This window comes from Cololabis saira, chromosome 5 (genome assembly GCF_033807715.1).
Source record: "Cololabis saira isolate AMF1-May2022 chromosome 5, fColSai1.1, whole genome shotgun sequence".
NCBI classification, from domain to species: domain Eukaryota; kingdom Metazoa; phylum Chordata; class Actinopteri; order Beloniformes; family Belonidae; genus Cololabis; species Cololabis saira.
Genome location: NC_084591.1, coordinates 37,660,565 through 37,682,050, shown reverse-complemented (window position 1 = coordinate 37,682,050; position 21,486 = coordinate 37,660,565). Strand labels below are relative to the sequence as shown.

Genomic DNA, 21,486 nt, shown 5'->3' with positions numbered 1-21,486 from the left:
TTCCGCACACTGCATTTAATTACACGTCGTTCATTTTACGGTATCTTAACTACAGGGATGTGCGCGCATGTAGCGTGAGGAGGGAAATGCCACTCATTGGTGGTTGTTTCTGTTTCCTTTGTCTCACATGGGATTGCTTCGTCAAATGCAGACGCGCTTTGTCACGTGTACGTTGAATTTAGTAATACGCACACGTGATTGGGTTTTATTTCTGAAAGAAAAAAAAAAAAAACCCTGCCTGGTATCAAAACGGAGGCGTATGCGACACCAACGAGGAAGTGTCACCTTCCAAGCATCCAGTTTCACTTTAACACAGACGCACGGTTAAACATGTATGAGGGTTGGTATGGACTGTAAATGATACTCCTCGCAGTAATGACGATTTTTTCCGTATCAGCCCAGTATGAAAATACGGGAGCCAGCATCCACCTTTGGTGATGGTGATGATGATGATGATGATGGTGATGATGATGATGATGATGCGTCTCCTCCCGCTCGAGGATGCGTTCAAGTGAACACGTTGCGTCATTGATTTACATTTTGTCGGAACCAGGTAGCCCATTTTATTCTGCGCATTTCCCCCACCGCCTTTTCGAGCAGGAGGTATCCGTTATATAACGGCGCCGTCGTTCTGAGCAGGACGCCGATGGAAGTCGCAGGGCTTTTGTTTCGTTGAGCGCACCTATTGTGATTAAAAACGTCGTGGGAGCGTTGAATGCAACCCGCCCAGCCAGTGGTTTTATAATGACCAGTTAAGTACTGCCGTCTGAGGATTCGGTGAAGAAGGATATTTCCTCCTCTAAGAGCAGTAACCTAAGCAGAAGGTATTTTGGTTTTCATCTTTAACGGGTTTTTTAAATATATATATATAATTATGTATCTGGTGGTTAAAAGGCAAAAGGGGGGAACGGGAATGAAATTAATATGTCTGTGATAAGCGCAATTGTTATGATAAACGTAATTATCTTAGTTGCCCTTTTACCTACGGCTTTAATGCAATTTGACTCGGAGGAGAAGTTAACATTTTGTTAAGCACTTTGTGTCTACAGTATGCCAAGGGTAGATAAATAAAGCGTAAATGGTGTGTATTTTGGCTTATAATGGTATCTGCCAGTGCGTGCTCTCTGATGCCCGTAAAGGAAAGAAACAAAGAAAAAAGCCATACACCTAGAGTAATTTTCCTCTCCGCTTTGTTTTACCACTTCTTCCTCTCAACAGTGGAGCACATTGTTAATTAAATAGCGTTTTCCGTAGCGCCACCACGTTGTTACACGCCGGAACAAAACGTGTGTGCCCACACACTATCTGCTGTTTGGGGTGTAAAGATAAAACATAAAACAAAAAAACAACATGAAATAAAGTCATGAACAGAACATCCGGGCCATTTTGTCCTCTCTAGGTCTTAAGCGTGAGCGCCTGGTTATTTTATTCAACGTTCAGTCTTCTCGGATGTCCTGGCATGCGATCAAAAATCACACAAGTGTATGGCTTTAGGCCAGTGTTTCTTGGTTTAATATCACATGATCTTTTGATGTGCACTGGCAGTGACACTAATCTTTCCAATCAGATAGGCATCTGTAAAATGGGACTTATTATCAAGAGAAAAAAAAAAATCACCTTTTTGAAGGCTTGGGCATGGAAGTTTGGTATCTGGGTGTCTTCCAGCCCATAAAAACGTATAAAAACACTGAGTGTGAGTTGATTATGCTGCCCCAGTCAGGAGAGTTTGGGGAGAAATTGAGCCTCTGAGACGTTTCTACGTCACAGCAGATGTGGTGTCCTTGTGAAGTTAATGGTGTTTGCCTCGTGTCGGCATTAATGGTGTAAGGCGAATATCTTATCAGCACACATTGATGAAGGGAGACTAAACTGAGCCACACTTAGTGAATGTGAACGGATTTTTTTTAAATTTGTGCATAGTTATGCGTAATAGGGGTTCCTAGATAATATATACTGGTTTTGCTTTACAGGCTGTGCCAGTGTCTCTAACACTCAGCCTGGGTGTTTTTCCAGATTGCTTTTGCTTGTTAGATACCAAGCATTCAAAACTGCACCTTGCATCAGTCTCTCCCATAAACTGTAAAAAAATGACTGGACCTTTTTTATCTGTGGCATCCCCCACCCGTAGGCCTTCTGAACAGGGGTTTTGAACATTCCTCTTCCTGTGTGCCGACATGTGAAATGCAAATGGGAAACAGGCTGGAACACACCCGCAAGTTATATCAACACTTATGGTGCTTTTCCACAGAAGTACCTACACAGTCCCACTCCCACCTTTCCTCGTCTCCACTCGATTCAACTTGCCCTTGTTTCTTTTCCATGGAAAGTGCGGTTGGAGCGAAGCTGCTGTGACGTACTCAATTGTGCGACACAGCTTGTCTCAGTGCTGCTGAAAAGTCAGTTTGTAGCCCTGAGCAGGCGTGGACTGAGAAAGCTCCTGATATATTTTCTCATCCCTCGTCCCCCCCCACTAGCTCTCTTTGAATATTTTCCTCTACCACCAGGTTTAAGAATGTCTCCACCTCGGAATTAGACCACGGAAAATACTTTTGTGCTGCCATTGTTCTTCGAATAAAATGGACAAGAAGCCACGAGTCGCTCTTGAAATGATGTCACATCCTACCTCAGACATCAGATTGGCCAAACACCTGACCAATCAGTGGCATGTAGTGTGATGACGTCAGATACAGCCCGACTCAGCCCGACTCAGCCCGCTTAGAGCCTCGGCAGAATAGATACAGAAAAAGTATCTACTCGGCACGGTTAGACCCCTAGTGGAAAAGCGACAAACTGAGGCGAGCCGAGTCGAGTCGGGTTGAGTAGGTACTAGTGGAAAAGCGCCATTAGTCATGGCTTCTGTAGAACCATTTGCAGTGGAGTATCCCATTTCAGATGTCATTTCAGTGGCAAAATCAGAAATGACTGCTGCATTTAGACGTTCCTGGGTTAGCACAAGCTGCCAATAGCTTAGCTAAGCTTCATAGCATGATCATGAACGATGAGGCGCCAATCACAATTAAACATACATTTATTGTTTTTTACACATTTACCTGATGTGGTACGAAAAAAAAAATCCCCATCCATACAGTCCTCCTGGATGGAAAATCTAGCTATGGAGGTTTTTTTGAACTAGGCTGTTATTATTATGTTTATTCCTGCTGCAAAGGTGGACTCTTTAACATGGGGCTCAATGGAGAGTGACTGCCTTTTGGAGCCAACACCCAGTGGCCGGTTGATGAACTGCAACATTTTCAGTTTTGGAGACTGACTGGAAGTTAGATGACAGAGAAATGACTCATCTGCAGTTAAAGTGACAGCCACAGAAATATTGCCTGGTCTAAAAAGGGCTGTTTATACAGAGTGGAACAAAAGCTGTAAAGATACTCCATTCATTTAGAATACTCCAACAATGTATTCATTTTGTGGAATAAAAGTCCAATATTTCACTTTGAATTGTTTATGTGGCAGAAATATTTAAAGCGGCATAAAAAAAGTGTATTCATGTGAACATATCTGTTTCAATTTAATTTGAACAAATATTACATTACTTTTAGGAAGTGTCGTCGAGAGGTTCGTTTATACTCCACATTTGTACAATTGTCTGTTCTAAATGTGGTTTCAGTCACTGTCTCGTCGTACGTCTGTATGCCATTAGTGTGCTTGTTCAGCAGTCTATCCACCAGGGAGCAGTGGGCTCCATCCATATCCCTTTCAAATAGAGAGAATAAATGAACCTCCACTCTCTCTAGTCTTAACGCCCACATCTAAAGCGTGACCCTCGGAGCATAAAATGGTGAAAGTTCCTTTGTGCCACTTTTAAAGTTTGAAGGCATTCTCATCTGAGACGATGGCCATTTTCAACATTGCATACTATACAGAATTACTGAGTTTGCCAAAATGTAGTATACAGTATGCAAGTGCAGTATGCAAATAATAACCGGATGAAGTGCTGCTTCTACAAAAAAAAAAAAAAAACAGAGTGAATCTGAGCAGTCTACCTTGCAATACTATATACCACAATGCCATATGTCACTGCTGACCACACCAGTCACATGACCGGCTTTCAGTTGTGCCACAGCATAGTCGTGTTTAATGTTTATGTAATAATGAAAATCGGCATGCAGTACATTATGTATTTAACTTACAATGTAGAACAAATACAATATAGCATGGTATTGCTAAGTGTTGAGCATTAATACATGCTCCATCTTGTTTTTAGTACCTTTCTTTTCACTCTTCACTTCTTACTTAAAAATAAAGATGGCTCCTTTTTTATGATGTGTTAATAAATCTACTGCAGAAAAAGGGTTACAAATGTCCATGTTGAGAGGATGACTGAAAAAAGTAATTGTTTCCGTGCAGTCTCCACATCGTTTTTTTGTGCTTTGACTCCACACTCCTCTGGGCTTTGAGAGCTCTAAAACCACATTTCTAAATATGGTTTTTACATTTTTAAATGTGGTTTTAGAAGGTCTGACCATTTGTTGTACAAGAAACCCTTATTAAGATTTATATGTTGGACGCGCTTATTACCCCTTTTTTGGTTCCAAAAAAGTAAAACAAGAACAAAACAAAACAGAACAACATTTTAGTTGGTTAAATAATTTAAAGATGCCATCCATCATCTGGCGATGCTCAGCAGTCACCACTTCAGTAAAGTTATTTTTATTTAACAGCCATATCATTCAGTGTTACATGGTGCTGCTTTTGTTTGTAGTTTCTAATAAAAAAAGGCTCTAAGGAAATCAAAGTAGGCCATCATATCCTTCCTTGAAAGCAGAATGAGCCTAGAGGGCTTCCACAGACCGGCGGCCGTGTTCTTGTCAAGGCTTTTCTGATTGATTTGATGTCTTTGCCAACTAGTGCCAACTGAAAAGAGCTCGCAGGTGTTGCCTAGTGGTAATAGGGGCCTGGTGAAACACAAGTAGTGGCACTTGGCACTGTAATCCAACAAGATTTCCGTTGCTGTAAATCCAATCTCTGTGGTATGCAGAGTATGCAGGAGGCAGCCAGAAGGGTACCATGAAGCAGGTTCAGCATGCCCAGGCTGTCTTTAAGAAAGCTGGCTAGAAATAGGAACGCCACATCAGAAATAATTGAGACCACTAAGGTGATCGTGAATTCAATTAGCTGTACATATCAGGTGCCGAGCACTAGCCTAAGAAGAGGGGTGGCATGCGTCATTTACAGTTTCTCATACACAAAATTAATCCTGACACTTAATCAGTATAAGAGGAAGGGGTTTGAATATTAAAAAGCAAAGAATTTGAAAATGATTTTACATAAAATTTAACAATGCTGCTGCGATTCAAACAACATAGGAACTTTGGCGGAAAATCGTTATCCAAAGTAGCATTTTTGTATGGTGTATTTAGTGTCAGTAAGAACGTTTACATGCACTAACAGAATATCGAATTGTTGCCTCAATCTGACCGATATCGAATATTTAAAAGCCTTGTATGCACCTTAGCTGGGCTGTAGTTGAACTGAACTGAAGCTCTTGAGATCGAGCTATTAATGCCAGATAATGCGGTCCTAGTCCGAGTTATTGGGCATGTATACGCAACCCACGTTTAGCTGAGCTACTGACTGCCCCAGGACTCCCGCTTCCGGAAGTCATGACACTGGGAAAGCCAGAATATCAACACAGTAGGAGAAGAAGAAGATGAACAACAAAGAGCCAACTGGAAGAACGCCAACGCAAAAGTGCGTTTGGCCCCACCTAGCATTGCGGAGTCGAACGCACTCAATAATTGATTGTCTTCTCGTGCATGTATACTTGGATTTCTCAGAAACTCCAGTTTAATCATTAGCTAGATTGTTACCAATAGCTTGATTTATGAGTGTCATGTTTAGGCATGGCAAGGCAAGGCCAGGCAAGGCCAGGCAAGTTTATTTGTAGCACATTTCAAGAACAAGACAATTCAAGATGCTTATATGAAAATATGAAAGATGAAGAGGAGAAAAAAGTTACAGGGCAGTGGCAGAATAAATAAAAATCAAACTTAAACCAGGATAACAATTTAGTACAAAAGTATGTGGTATAACTGCACACAAGCTTAGACTTTTAACTTAATTCTAAAAAAAGTGTATTTTTTCTATCTATCAACTATCCCATGAGACATTTTATTTTTAGAATTGTGTTTACTGAATATTCCATCATGTCCTACTTCATAAACTGTATTACATTTAATATTGACAGCTTAGAATTGAATTGTCATCAAATTGAGACAAAGCTTTAGCTCCAATTGAAACATGACACATAGCATAGAGTTCGTTTAACTGTTACTACAACGCCCCTTTTGTGCCATAATGTCCAGCTCAGCAGGTTTTCATATTTAAATAATCTTTCACATTAAAATTTGCATCTGCAGGTGTAAATTCAATGTTGATTTCTGGCCACCGGGGCTTATTTTTAGTTAATGCTAAAATCTCTGCAGGACCAACTATCAAATAGGCTAATTCCCGAAAAGAATGTCAGCATTGTATCATGATTAGATTCGGCATGTTAATACACTGACTTTGTAGATGTTGGTTGAATTATTGAATTTTGGTGAGTTATTCATCAACCTAACAAATATTCAACATCAGTCAAGTGCATTCAATTTGGTTGACGGATTCTGAATGGACGTTGAATGGACGTCATCAGGACGGCCTGATTACGTTTAAATATCATCTCGGCATGATTTGATATGGAATATGATCACGAATAGAATCCGTGAAGGATTGTAGTGATAGTTTAATCTGAAACTCTAAACATAAACTATCACAGAAAAACACACTTGAATACTTCTGCAATTCTCTCTGGTTTATTGACTCCTTGAGAAACAGCCCACAGTCTGTGAGGTTGTGTGTCTGAGCAGGCGGTCTGTAACACAGGAGCACCACAGGGGACTGTACTCTCACCACTTTCCAGAAACCTTTATAGCTCTGCTGGTGTTTGATGTGTTAGCGGAGGACGGGAGACCGAGGACAGAAACCCGGTGAACTGCTTTGTGGCATGGTGTGGAAACAACTCAACTTGGACAGGACCAGAACAAAGGAGATGGTTGTGGATCTTAGAAACACAAAGAATACATCAAACAGTGTTTCCAACCTGGGAGAGGAGGTGGAGGTGGTGGAGGACAACAAATGCTTGGGTGTCAGGTTGTTACAGCGACTGGACTGCAGTTACAGCACTGCTCCTTTCTACGAGAAGGTACAGATCAGACTGCACTACTCGAGGAAGCTTAGGCCCTGAAGCGCTTCAGCAAGATGATGCAAATTGTGATTAGTTGGGAAGAATCAAACAAAATGGACAACACTGCCCACCCCCTGGACAACACAATGATTTATGTGTCTTCAGTCAGAGGCTTCTTGAGATTTGCCGCATTAAGAACTGGTATAGGAAATAATTACTGACCATGGCAATAAAAAGACTATTTTTAGTAACAATAACACTCACTGACTGACTTTCTGCTGCAAAAAATTAAAAAAGTTATGAATAAGTATGATGTTGGTTATGTGAGGGAGCAGCTGATCTTTCCAAACGTTTCTAAAGCCCAAGTAAAACTGCAAGTAAGACTTGAATCTTGCTGTCTGGAGATGGCAAGGATGTAGGAGGGTGCGGGAGTTTAAGCCATGTCTTCCCTCCATTGTCAGGGTGAATGTGAGAGTCTGGCAAATAAAATGGATGCGTTTGGAGCGCTAATGTCGACACAGCAGGGATATAGACTATATGGGAAGCCCGAGTAAAAAAAGAGGGAGTATAGTCCTTGTGAACAGCAGATGGCATAAACCAGGAGGTTTCTGCGACGGGGCGTCTCTGCACTTCCATGTTTTCAACAATTTCCCACATTTTTTTTTAGGAATTGAAACTTAATGCTCCACCTGCAACATTTACAGTTTTATTAAGGCCTTCTCTATTTAATTCTACAAGGAGGAGCATTCCTAGAAACAGCTCAATCAATTATTGACTGAAACAATGCAAATCGGTCCAACTGGCTTTAATACTTTAACCATTTTAAAATCTCTCTTTATGCAAAGTTGGCACTGATTAGTCCAAAGTCATCAATTCACGACATTGCAGCATGAAACTGAAACGTGTGCCAGGTGGGTAGACCACCTCGTTGACCTTATCTTTGTCGGGGTGAAGTCCACATTGGATAAGGTGTGACACAAGAATCAGTTGAACTTTAATTTGTACCTGTTAAGTTGAAGTCCTGCATAGTTCTGAGAAAGCACAAGTTGTGCACTCAGCACAGCTTCTGATTTGAGTTGCTATGTATCTGTCAGCCCTTGGATCGGAGCGTGTACTTCAGTCGGTGGTGGTGTGCTTGGCACTGAAGGTCAAGTTGTGACTTTAGTGTCCGCAGTATGGAATGCCACAGTGTAGCATGTGAGGTAACCCCTAACAATGAGCGGGTAAAGGAATGTCACGAATACTCGTATGAATAGAGCAGAATGTATGAACAGTTTCATTGTAGGTGGGTTTGTATGTTTGGTGGTGTTGTTTGCAAACAGATGTCTGTTGTGAGCTCACCACATGAGAATGTTTTCATACTTGCCTGTATGGCACGGAGGATATATCCTACACAGGATTGGTTATTTAAAGCAAACGCTAGTGAAGTTATCATGTCCCCCTGTATACATTTTTGTTGGGCAGCATTTCAGACTACAGCGCTTTCAAGCTGAGGAAAGCACAAGTCGCTTTTGACAACTTGAGGTATTGTTACTCTGGAATTGTCATTTAGTTAGAATAAATAACTTAAACTTTTTTTAAATGCTTGTTCTCTTGATAAATGATGTCAAGTTAATCAGCTCTTGATAGCTCTTGATATGTTAGTTGCATATTAAACTGTTAATCACTGACAAAGTAAAAATACTAAAAATCTGATTCCATTACTCAGAACCCTGAAGGAAACAGACTGAAGCAAAGTCAGACTAAAATTCAACCGAACTAAACAATTATACATAGAATAACATGTTTGACACTCATGGAAATTACTAGGAATTTTACTTGCAAGCTTTAACTTGGAACTTAAGTGCAGATCAGAGAATACCAGTCTGTTCTCCTCTTCAGAGCCCTCCCACTACTGGAGAATTACTCTGTCAGAAAAAACAAAAAACAAATCCAAGTGGAAAAATACTGGAACCAGCCTGAAGTCATGAGTAAACTTTTAACCAACCAAGTGCAAGCTTCCTGAGAAATCTAAAGAAAAAAAACCTCGGAGGTCCCAGCTTACCTCAAGCTGATAAAAGCTATAAATGTAATCCAATGATCCCTTAGATCTTGCCATCATCTTGTACAGTTGAGTTGTAGCTTTTAATGTTAAATAGATCTAAAATGTTATGTTCGAGCACAAAAAAAATCCCAGTAATATTTTCATGGTGCATGAGTAATACAACAATTTCACGTACATAAACATACATTTCACAACATTGCACAAGGCAACATGACTAACTAAGTGTCTTGTGTGCCAGTTCTCTAGTGTTCACAGGAGTCTGCCCGGCACGCCTTTTAAGGGTGTGAATAAAAGTCACGATGACATAAAGAAAGCTGGCAGGAACTTATTATTTCATGCCATTAACGAAAGTGGCACAACTCCCGTTTTACCCCTGATGAATGAGTGACCACAGCTGCTGTTTGTTAGAGGATTCCAGCGCTCGCTGTGGTATGTGTAGTACATTTTCAGTGTCATTTTTTTGACTTTTATTATTTCATGACCAGATCATCATGGCAGTGGATGTGCCTGGACTCGTGTCTGTCCTGCTCTTTTATATTTGCATCCTGGCTATTGGAGTCTGGGGATCTCGAAAATCTAGGAAAGTAGAGAAGAAATGTCCTGGCAACAAGAGCGAAGTTTCCATGGTTGGCGGCCGCAACATCAATATCCTGGTTGGGATTTTTACCATGACAGGTAGGATCTTTGATTTCATTTCTACCAGTTTTTTTTTTTTTTTTTTTTCTCTGGTTTTCTTATGTCTTGTGACTGCATTCTTCAATGTTATTTCTCTTTCTGCTCTCTGTTTTGTTAGCAACATGGGTTGGTGGAGGTTACATTATGGGAACTGCTGAAGCTGTTTATTCTCCCAGTCAAGGTCTTATCTGGGCTCTGGGCCCCCCCGCCTACGTTATCAACTTTCTTTTGGGTGAGTGGTCAAAACAAATGATGCTTCCGTAAAGTGACCAGGTGAATATTATGGTTATTTCACCTACACATTATAACTGAAGTTCTCAAGACTTGCTGTTCTGTGTTAACATAACTTGTATAATGCTCTGCCCATTGCGTGTGTCATACCGTTTCCTCATATTAACAATAACAATAATTCAGTCAAGAACACACCAAAGTTCATGCAAAATCAATTTCTGGTAAGTAGATTTTAGATAACTGATTTCAAATCCAGAATACTTTGAATGAAATTGCAGAGTTTGGTATTGTAGGTACTCGCACAAAAAAAACAATAATGAAAAACTTATGAAGAGATGGGTGCTGGACAGGAGAAACATATGCTTTATTCAGCAATAACTTGGGTTGAACCACAGGTGTGGCTAATGTTCAACAGCACACAGCAGGTATTGGACTTAATTGAGACTTTCTCACCACAGTATAGTTCAATTAAGTTCCTCACGTCTTCAGTTTTCACAGATGTGTTCTTGTTTTGCACACCTTCAGACATGTTTCGCTGGAATGTCTTTCTTCCTCAAAAAAGTCATCTGATGGTATCGCATTATGAGTCTTTTTTAACTTTTAATTAAAAAAACGTAAAACGCAATGTCTGAAGAGAAGAAAACAAGAATGCATATACCTCACCACAACATCATGAGAGAAGCAGATCACACAGAGTACATAATAGTAGAAAATGCATCTCTTTTTCTACTAGGAGCTATCAAAATAAAAGCCAATATTTCATCCTCTTATAACATAAGTAGAATTATTTTGTAATTTAAAGTCTATGTTTTACAGAACAAGAAAACAGATTTTGAATGTTGTGCAATCAAATGTTGATGAAAGCAGTTTTCCCAGACAGTTTTACCACGTTCTCCGTCCTGTAGCTTGTTTTGACGTATCTCTGCTGGTAATATCATAAAATGAGTGATAAGCGATAATATCTACTTCATGCTTAGGTCTTCATGCTTAGATCTTCTGTTTCATGATTTATGGCAAGGCCAACAAGACAAACTAAAAAGATAGAATAGCTGCAGGTGGAGGTCATCAGGGTCCAATAATAGTTTCTTTGTTTGAAGAATATCGTTTTTTTTATATAACTTTTCTTCAATTATTTTGAAAAGGTTGCAATTCTGTTCACAAGTGGAAGAAGGGCCATGGGGGAGTTTGTTTTCCCAACCTTTTTATTATATATTTTTTGTTTTACATTTATGGAATAGAAGTGTGATTAAGAAGCCATTTGATTTAATAAAATAAATATAATCAGAAGAAGTAACCTTTCCATCGCCACCCTTTAACCTGAGTAACGGTATTTCTTGATACACAGTAGTATCAGTAGATGTGCAGATGCATAAGGTCCCAATAGCCACTAGGGGGCGCCCAAACTCTAAGGTCCGTCTCACTATGGAGTATTTAGATAGAAATGAATTATCTTCATTTATAGAAACCTCAATTAGAACATTTATGTATTTTATTCTGAAGTACTTTAATTATGCCTCAGATATGCACTATGTTGTAATTGAAATCCATTTTTATACCCACTCAATCTTGTACATGGCCACGTGGATTGATGGAGCCTATCCCAGCTCATTACAGGTGAAAGGCAGGCAAGCTGAGAAATTCTGTTTTCTAATGCAAATTTTTGAATGGATAAAGTCACAGTTTCTGGGATTTTCTTTGCAAATTCGTAAGGGTATAAAGTAAGCAATTCTGAATTATTTTTTGCATATTGACAATTATAAGAGACTGAAATTCTGAATTTTCTCTTGGCAGTTTGCACATTTATGAAGTCACATTTTCTTAGTTTTCACTGTTACATTTGTGAGTTTATATTTGTGCAAATTAGTTTTTTTCTAATTGAAAGTTTATCCCACACATAGCAAATGTTACAAATAGATGCATTGTCACAGATAGTCCTTGATGTCACATGGGAGTGTTACAAAATGGTTACCAAAACAAATATCTAGCTTAGGGCTCAACTTGCTAAATATAGTTACCCTTAACAGGCCACTTGGTACATTTTTTCACATTATTATTAACAGGATTAAAACTTTTGATACATTTTATATAATATTATAGTCATTCATAATTGTACTTATTGCTTACAGAATTTTTGTTAAGTACCTTTTCTGCCTGAATATAAATATGTATTATTTTCTCTTCAGCTGATGTTTTCTTTGTGTCCTCTTATTTCTTAAAGGTGGATTATTCTTTGCGAAACCTATGAGGTCAAAGCGTTATGTGACCATGCTGGACCCGTTTCAGAGACGCTATGGCAACATATTCACGTCGACACTCTTGATTCCCGCTTTGGTCAGCGACATACTATGGGTTGCCTGCATTCTCGCTGCTTTGGGTAAATAACCTTTTGTGTCTCAGTCTGAATGTGTTGACATGTAAAATAGTGCCATAATATTATGCATGAATTAATGTTATGGAATTCAAATTGCACTGTTTTTATTTCTTAAGTGAATTAAATATTGGTTCAGTTTTCTTAGTACTATGTTTTATTGCTTTCTGAGGAAATTAAATCTAAGAAATGGATTGATGATGTCTCCTCTTCATCTTGATTCTCTTATATGATTTTTTCAGTGGTCAAGTAAGTAATCAGCACCCCTGACCCAGACTTTAAAATGCAAATGGCTTCATTATCTATTATTAAATATTTAAATGGTTTGCGGTATACTCGTTAGCACCTGACCTTGAAGAAAATGTCTTTGCAGTAATGTAATTCATCAGTGTTCATACAAGTAATAGATAGATTTATTGATTCTTCCAACCACTCCAAAGATCTTATCTCGGACCTCATCTACTGCACTGGTGTTACTCCTTCCAAGTGGTCTGCGACTGATCTCCCCATCTCTGATCACAAGCTTATTTCATTTAATGTCAATATCGCTCTATCAAAAAGTAAATCGTCCATCTCTTCCTAATATCAAGGACATTGATTTAACTGCACTGGTCACTGGAATCCCAAATCTCCCTTACATGGTCCTGTCATCCACTTCTGATTAACTGCTTTCCCATTACAACAACAACCTTTACAGTCTGCTTGACACTTTAGTCCCTTTAAAACCCCACTCTGCACCCTGGTTTACATCTCAACTAGAATGTGTCTACAAGGAAATTGGTCTCGCTGCCCAAAAGGACATGTTTATGAATGACATTCTTAAGGACTCTCTCCACTGCTAAATCCAATTACTATGCAGATTTGACCAGTCTTTGTCATGGTAATTCACACACATTATTTACCCTAGTTAACAAGGGAATTGCATCTACCTGGCAATCTCCCTGCCCATCTTTGCTCAACAGATTTTTGCAATTCAATCGCAGCATTCTGTAAAACAAAGATCGACAGTATTCATCAGTAATTAACCCCTATCTCACCCTCCTCGCCTTTCCAGGAGTTCAAAATCCCTTTCTCCGACCCACTCTATAGTTTCAAACTTCCACAGCTGATATATTTAAATTCTATATCTGAAAACAAAGTCATCTACTTACCAGCTAGATCATCTCCCCGCTTCTTTGGTGAAAGCCTCCAGTCACTCTCTGGCCCCTCTCACAACTGCTAATCTCTATCCCTCTCTCAACACTGGTATTTTTCCCTCTTCTCTCAAATCAATTCTGAAGAAACCTGACCCTGACCCTAATAATATCAACAATATTCATCTCATTTCCAATCTCCCCTTCATTTTAACAATCTTGGAGAAAACTGTTGCATCTCAGGTTCATGATCAACTTTCTCTCTATAATCTGTATGAACTGCTTCAATCTGGCTTTCGTCCACTTCACAGTACTAAAACCGCTCTTGTCAGAATCACCAGTGACCGTCTTATGGCTGCTGATACGGGACTTCTGTCCATACTTATGCTCCTTGACCTGGGGGTAAATCCTGAACATATCCCTCTGGCCGGACATAACTCATTCAACTTATCATTCCCTCTTTCCTCTGGTGTACCCCAGGGTTCAGTAATGGGACCTCTCCTGTTTATTGTATACCTTCTCTCCCTCTTGGCATTATATTCTGGAACTATGGCATTAATGTTCAAATGTGCAAAACTACGCAGATGACACCTAGCTCTACCTGCCCACCAAACCCACCCCCCTCCCTTCCTAATTGCCTACAGGAAATCAGATCGTGGCTCTCTCACAACTTTCTCAAACTTAACAGTGATAAACTGAGGTCCTGCTCATTGGCTGTAAATCCACTCTCCAAGATGCATTTTCTGTTTCTGTTGACAACTCTTTCTCTCTTTCTCTCTTTCTCCAGGTTAAGAGTCTGGGTGTCATCTTTGACAGCACACTGTCATTCTAGCACCACATTAACAATCTCACTCGCTCAGCTTACTTTCACCTATGTAATATCTCACACCCAATTCAACTGCTATTTTGGTCCACACCCTTCTTACATCCCATCCTGATTATTGTAATTCTCTTCTGTTTGGCTTCCCTGACAAGTCCCTTCAAAAAATGGTTCAAAGCTCTGCTGCCCGAATTATTACCAGAACTCCTTCTCTCAGGCATATCACCCCAGTCCTGTAGAAATGTCACTGGCTCCCTATTAAAACCCATACAATCCATAAACTGGTACTACTCGCCTATAAGGCCATCAACAACTCACTGAGCTCCGTCACATTAAAATACCCAGTCATATGGTCTCCCTCCCCCCCCCACCCCCCTCCCCGTCTGCCTGCTGGTCCACCGTGGGGTCGAGAGCTGCCAGCTGCTCAGCCCACCGTCTTTGGAACTCTCCACCACACGATATTGAATATTCTGACTCTGTCACCTCCTTCAAATCCCGTCTTAAAATACACCGTTTTAGACAGGCATATACTATTTAATTTCGGGTTCTCGAATTACCTCAATTTTGCACTTACTTGCTTTCACTATGTTTACTATTAGGTTTTTCTGTGTCCTTTTAGATCTTGACATTTTATTATGTTTTTTTTTTGCTATGTTTTGTCTTACGTAGGGTGACCTTGAGTTCCCTGAAAGGTACCTAAATACATAAATAAATAATATAATAAATAAATCAAATGTATTATTATCCTTAGAACCCAATTGGGCAGTATATATATATATATCGTATATTTATAAGGAAGTTCACTACAGCAGTTGGTGATGCCAAAGGTTGGAACAGGCACTACTTACTATTTGTCCTGTTTCACCAGATTTCTCAGCAGTAGGACCAAAAGAAAAAAACCCAAATACATGCTTTAAGACCTTAAAACCTACAGCCTTGTATATAAAAAGCCTTCTAAAATCTGAAGTTTTCTGCAAAACTGTTTTCTAAAATGATTTATCTGCTGCTGATAAAAGAGGAGCGTGAAATTTAAATGATATTATTATAAATGATTGAATTAATTAATCGAATTATAATGTCTTTTATAATGCCAGTTATCAGGACCCAAATGCAGGAGACTGAGGTGGCAGGAATACCAGTAGAAGTCTGTACGTCAACATAAAGCGCTCTTCATGCAGGAACAAGTTTTCACAAAAAAAACCCAATCAGGTAGAATGGAAAAGGGCCAGGATGGGAAAACAGACAGATCAGCATGGGGCTAAGGACATCCAAGACAACAAAACCCCTAAAGCATGGACAGCATCAGTGCAACTGTACCTCCAGTCATGAAAGGCCAAAACAGTACACATAGTAATATTGTATCCAGTCATAAAGGGTTGAATAACAATACTGTTGTGTTTTATTCTGTTTTGTAAATCAGCCTTTGAGTAGATGAACATCTTTTAATTCCATTTCTCATAATAAACTATCACCATATTGTACTATCTCTAAATATTTTACCTGATCTTCAGGTGGGACGATGAGCGTAATTCTTGGACTGTCGTCAACCGTCTCCATCATCATCTCTGCAGCTGTCTCCATCATCTACACGTTTCTAGGGGGCCTATACTCAGTTGCATACACTGATATCATCCAGCTTTGCTTTATCTTTGTCAGCATGGTAAGAAATGAATGCGCTTGTTGAAATGAAAACTGAGTAGTGAGTAGCAGAAATGAGCAGAAGGGAGAATGGCTGAAGCAGGGGTAACATAAATAACTGGAGATATAGATATATGCACTGATCTGGGATAGGTGTTTATGGAGTAAACGACTGCCCTCCTCTTTTAACACGGTTGTTGCTTTTTTTTTCTCTTTCAGTGGCTCTGTATCCCATTTGTGGTGCTTCATCCAGCAGTTAGTGTCGCCTTAGAAACACCTTTCTTCAACCACTCAGTCGAACACTCGTGGGTAGGAGAGCTGAACCTGGCGGATGCAGGGAAATGGTTTGACGACATGCTACTGCTGGTAAATAAAATGATCAAAACCTTCTTAAAACATTGTGTGAAATCTGAGGAGAATTCATGTGCTTTTGAAAGTTGGACATTTTCACATTCTTGCTCAGTATAAGCTGCTACAGTATCTGCTCATAAACTCAGAGCCTTCTTTGTACCAAAAGTTTTCAAAGAGTGCATTAGATGGCAAGCCGGCCAGTTCACCAACTGCACCTTTAAAGAGAGTCATGCCGTTGTTATACTTCCAGAATGCATTTGCATTGTTTTGCTTATATAAGGAAGCTCTTCCCTAACAACAACAAAACAAACTTTGCTTTGGTAGCAGCAGATGTTTCTCCAAAACCTGCATACTTTCAGGATTAAACGTGACCTCCAAGATTGTCAGTTCCTCATGCTCTGATCATTTTTGTAACGCTTTACGTTCATTGATGCTGGATTTGAGCCTCCACGCCATCTTTCTGAGCAAATGTATGAAATGGAAATGAAGTTTTCTCTAAAAATCTTGAAACGGTCCCTCTGGTTAATAGACATTGCCAGAAGTAAGACCAACACTAAGGATGTGTTTTTGGCATTCAACTGTCACAGTGAGACCTCACGTTGGGAATTACCATTTCATGGTTATTTAGGCATTTATTTCCCTAATAGGAGACATCTGTTTTTTTTCCCATAATATGTAAAAGTGCCCTCTGTAAAACATTTGAAAACCCTAAAGAAATATAAAAAAAATAAAACTCCAAATGTGTTGTCCATGTTAGGTCCAGTGATCTGTGTGGACTTTTTGACTATTAATATCAAGAAAAGCACCGGAGGACCTGCCAACATTTGAGCCACGGTGCCACAGCAGCCGAGCTTAATGCAGAATTTGGCTCTTGTTGGGTGTATTTGATAATTGGAAAGTTTCTGACTAACAATTCATATATTTTTGTTTGTGTTGTAGGCTTTAGGAGGACTTTCATATCAAGCTTTGTACCAGAGAATTCTCTCGGCCTCCTCATCTGCGCAGGCTCAGATCACTTGCTTTGCTTCTGCCGGGACAACTTTTATCATGGGAGTCCCCTCAGTTATCATTGGAGCTGCGGCTGCCTCTGCAGGTAATTTTTAAAGGAGACACGAAGAAGTTTGAATACATATTTGATCATTTTTAACCCATCATCATATTAAATGTTACTGCATCCTCAATGCTTAAGGGTTTTGACTTTTTCTCTTTCCTTTTGCCATCACCCTAGTCTTAAAAATGTTACCCCTATCCATCATTTGTTTTCTTTCACTACCTCTCTATCCTTTTATCTAAGACTGGAACCAGACTGAGTACGGTTCACCCCCTCCTTTTGAGCGTGGAGATGCAGGAAAGATCCTGCCACTCACACTGCAATACCTCACACCCACCTGGGTCTCAGTGTTAGGCATTGGTTCTGTGGCTGCAGCTGTGATGTCCTCCATGGACTCGGTGCTGCTGTCTTCAGCATCTTTGTTTACACAAAATATATACAAGACAACTTTGAGGAAGAAGGTGTGTGAGCGCGCTTTGATTCGGCTTTAAACTAAGCAACTTAAGGTTTATTATCCATTTCTTATTCTCTTCCTACAGGCTTCGGAGAGAGAGCTGCAGTGGGTGATCCGTGTTAGCGTGGTGGTCACGGGTTTGGCGGGAAGTGCCTTGGCCTTCGGCAACGAGAGCGTGCTTGCTTTCTGGCTTATAAGCGGGGACCTCATCTACTGCATGATATTCCCACAGCTGGTCTGTGTGCTGCACGTCCATTGGGCGAACACTTATGGTGCCGTTAGCGGCTATCTAACGAGTTTGCTCCTCCGAGGATTAAGTGGGGAGCCCATGTTTGGGATTGCTCCTGTTCTCCTGTACCCTGGTTGGAGGGAAGAGGATGGAGTTATCAAACAATACTTTCCTTACAGGACTTTAGCCATGCTTTCCTCTATAATTAGTATTACTACGGTGTCATGGCTGGTGGAGCTGGCCTTCTCTCGCCAGTTCATTCCTGAGTCCTGGGATCTTTTTGGGGTTTTTAAAGAGAAAAGACAGACAGAGGATGAAGCCGAGCCCGAACCTTGCAACGAAATGAGCTGCCCACTTAGTACAAAATTTTGAAGTAAACTTCAGTGCAACCAAAGAGTATAACTAAACATGCACAACTTCTGACCGGCAGATTATTTTGTGGTTTGGGGAGGAAGCTGCATCACTGTGGTATCTCTTTTTATGGTCGTAGACCTCATGATTCCAGTCTTTAGTTTAGACGTGTTTTTTTGTATTTGTTTCTCACATTTTTCAAATCATCTTATTTAGATAGCACTAACTTCCATATTATTCCTCACTACTGTATTCCCCTCAAACCTTTGAAGTCAAGTTGCCCCAATACCAGTATTGGAAATACATACTAAATAAGGGTATCGCTGTCAGTATGTAGTTACATTTGCCCAGCATCCGACACCATGTGATTTTTATAAAGAGAATCCCAATACTCGTTGTTCTGAAACCCTGCACAGTGACTTTCACTGTTTAATTGAACATGTTGAGCCGCTGTTCAGTTTCAACAGCCAGAAATACATCTCTGAAACTACTCTTTATTTAACACATATGCTACATCTGATGCTGAGCATGAAAGTAATTGATACACTTGCTATTATCAAAAAACAAAAACAGAAAACACTGATATAGGAACAATACTCAGTATTGACCAGTATTGGAATCAATAACACAAAGAAAACATTCAACCCTACCAATCCCCACACAATAATGAAAATAACGACACATTGTTAAAGAACTCAAAGAGTAGGAAATTGAGAATTAGAAATGATAAAATAAAGGCCAAGTATATATATAAAAAAGAATAAACAATTGGGAAAATTCGCAGAAAGACAAGTCTATAAAAAAGACTCAAAGCTGTTTACTTCATATTCATCAGTGTTACAGTTCATTAATTAATTAGCTTGTTTATTTGATATAAATTGGTAAACCCAAGTAGTGGTGGGATGGGAAAAGATAAATATAATGATAATAATAATAAAATTGTAGGATAAATCAAGGAATTCATATTTAAGAGATACAAAATAAAATTAGCATAACACATGCAAAATACTTCCTCATTTTCAAACATACTGTATATTTAACATTTATGATAGATGCAGACATAAATGAAGATTAATGACTATGTGTTTTTTGTTTTGTGTTGCATTTTTTCTCTCATTGGCATCTTTTATAAAGTTTATTTTTTTATATTTTTACATTTCTGCTTTTCGCCCCCGAAATTTTTAGCTCCTCAATTTACCTGCAATGCAATGATTACACCAGCAGAGGGCGAGAGTTTAACACAGAAAGGACCTGTGAGATTGAATTTAACCGCAAGTGTTAGAGGTATTTTATGAATAAATGTGTGAACGTGTACGAATGAAAGCACACACACTAAAGACGTTAATGTCGTATTTTATTTTTAAGGTGGCACAGCCATTTTGGGCAATGCTTTACTTTTTACACTGCCCGCTCATTCTCCTAACACAGCCGGCACCACAAAAGTTTGATCATTGAAATAGTTTCAGGCCATTTCTGAGTGACTTCATCCAGTGAAATTATTTTTTCACATTCATCAGACCTAAAAACAAAAACTATATATTTTGATCTTTTGTTCACTTAAGACACATTGCATAACTTGACATCAACATTACAAGGCATTAAAAGTTAAACACTCCTCAATAAATTCAGTTTTTGCCGGACCTGCTTTTGATAATGAAACCTAGAAGTCAGGATAAACTACAAATTAAAAGCCTTGCATGAAATGAAAATGTAAGTAAAGATTTCAAATAATATCACTTCAGTAAAACAGAATAAAAAAGGTCACTCATTCAAACCAAATCCTTGCAAATGTTAAAAGTAATACTAGGCTGTAAATGTCAGAGGGCTGAGAGGCATCAGAATGAACAGTGATGCTCTTCATACACAGTTCGCTGCCTCTGCTGCCTGAGTGGGATGAATGAACGGTAAAGGCAGAGCTGGCAGTCCCTCGCCGGCTGCAGCTCCATGCCAGATTTTGCTCCAAGCTTTTGAGGATGGTGTGCACTTTTAACTATTGTACAGCTTTAGTGCATTGAAGAGGATTCATAGTGTAGTTGTCCTAGTTAATTCAGCTGCAAGAAGTCCTTTAATCTTAAAAAACACTGTAGGCCATAGGCTGCTATTTTCCATGTTGTTTTAATTTAATAACAACCTTATAGTTAGAGTCATTATAGAGTCACGTTTGTTGAAATTGCTGTTAATTTGACATAATGATGTAATAGTTAATACAATAAGACAAGATTTTTCTAGAGAACTAGTTACAACTATTTTAGTCTACTGGAAATTGTCTCATTATCTTTTGCAAAAATGTGAATGATTTGTAAGAAGATACAGCTATGCATTTGTAATGTTTTTAAATATGAAGATAATTACGATTGAGAACAACTCTTGCATTATTTGCAGACAAATTTGTATCAGAATTGCTGTGCCAACTGTGGAAATAACTTGAAATGATATACAATATATTAAAAAAGTTTTCATTCCCTTTTTTTTCAAACAAAAACCCAAACATCCAGTTATTAAGGATAATTATTAAACAGTTGGTAAAACATAATGTTTCTCAAACTAAATGAGAATGATACATTCAAAGACTAGGAGTAAACTGCTGCATGTTTTTTTTCTAGATTTATGGACAGTATTCATTGTTTCCTTTGTCTGCTTTTGCTGCCAACTTTTTCACCTCCACAATAAAACGTACCTTCTGTAAATCATCTTTCATAGAAACATTACATTTTTTGTTCTGTTGCATTTTTCCTACTTCAGAACATCTTTTGTGTATTTCCATTAAAGATAATAAATGAAATGGTGAACGTAAACTGAGTGATGTTGCTGGTTTTTCGACAAGGCATGCCACAATTGTTCAGGATTAAACCTGTACATACGTTGTGTACAATGCAGTTATTGTTATTATTATAAATTGTAAAGTCCTGTAAAGTACATAATAGTAATAAATAATTATTCTTCACACAATTGTTACCTAAG

The 21,486-nt window shown here is 39.1% G+C and overlaps 1 protein-coding gene across 1 annotated transcript; it reads left to right on the top strand.

Annotated features, from left to right (window-relative positions):
- Positions 1–498: 498 nt before the first annotated feature.
- Positions 499–21,320, top strand: LOC133444272 (high affinity choline transporter 1-like). Its single transcript, XM_061721916.1, has 9 exons — positions 499–824; positions 9,710–9,899; positions 10,018–10,131; positions 12,349–12,504; positions 15,963–16,111; positions 16,309–16,455; positions 17,380–17,533; positions 17,735–17,952; positions 18,031–21,320. Exons 2-9 carry the CDS (start codon positions 9,716–9,718, stop codon positions 18,544–18,546), a joined length of 1,638 nt encoding a protein of 545 aa, XP_061577900.1. The 5' UTR covers positions 499–824; positions 9,710–9,715; the 3' UTR covers positions 18,547–21,320.
- The last annotated feature ends 166 nt before the right edge of the window (positions 21,321–21,486 follow it).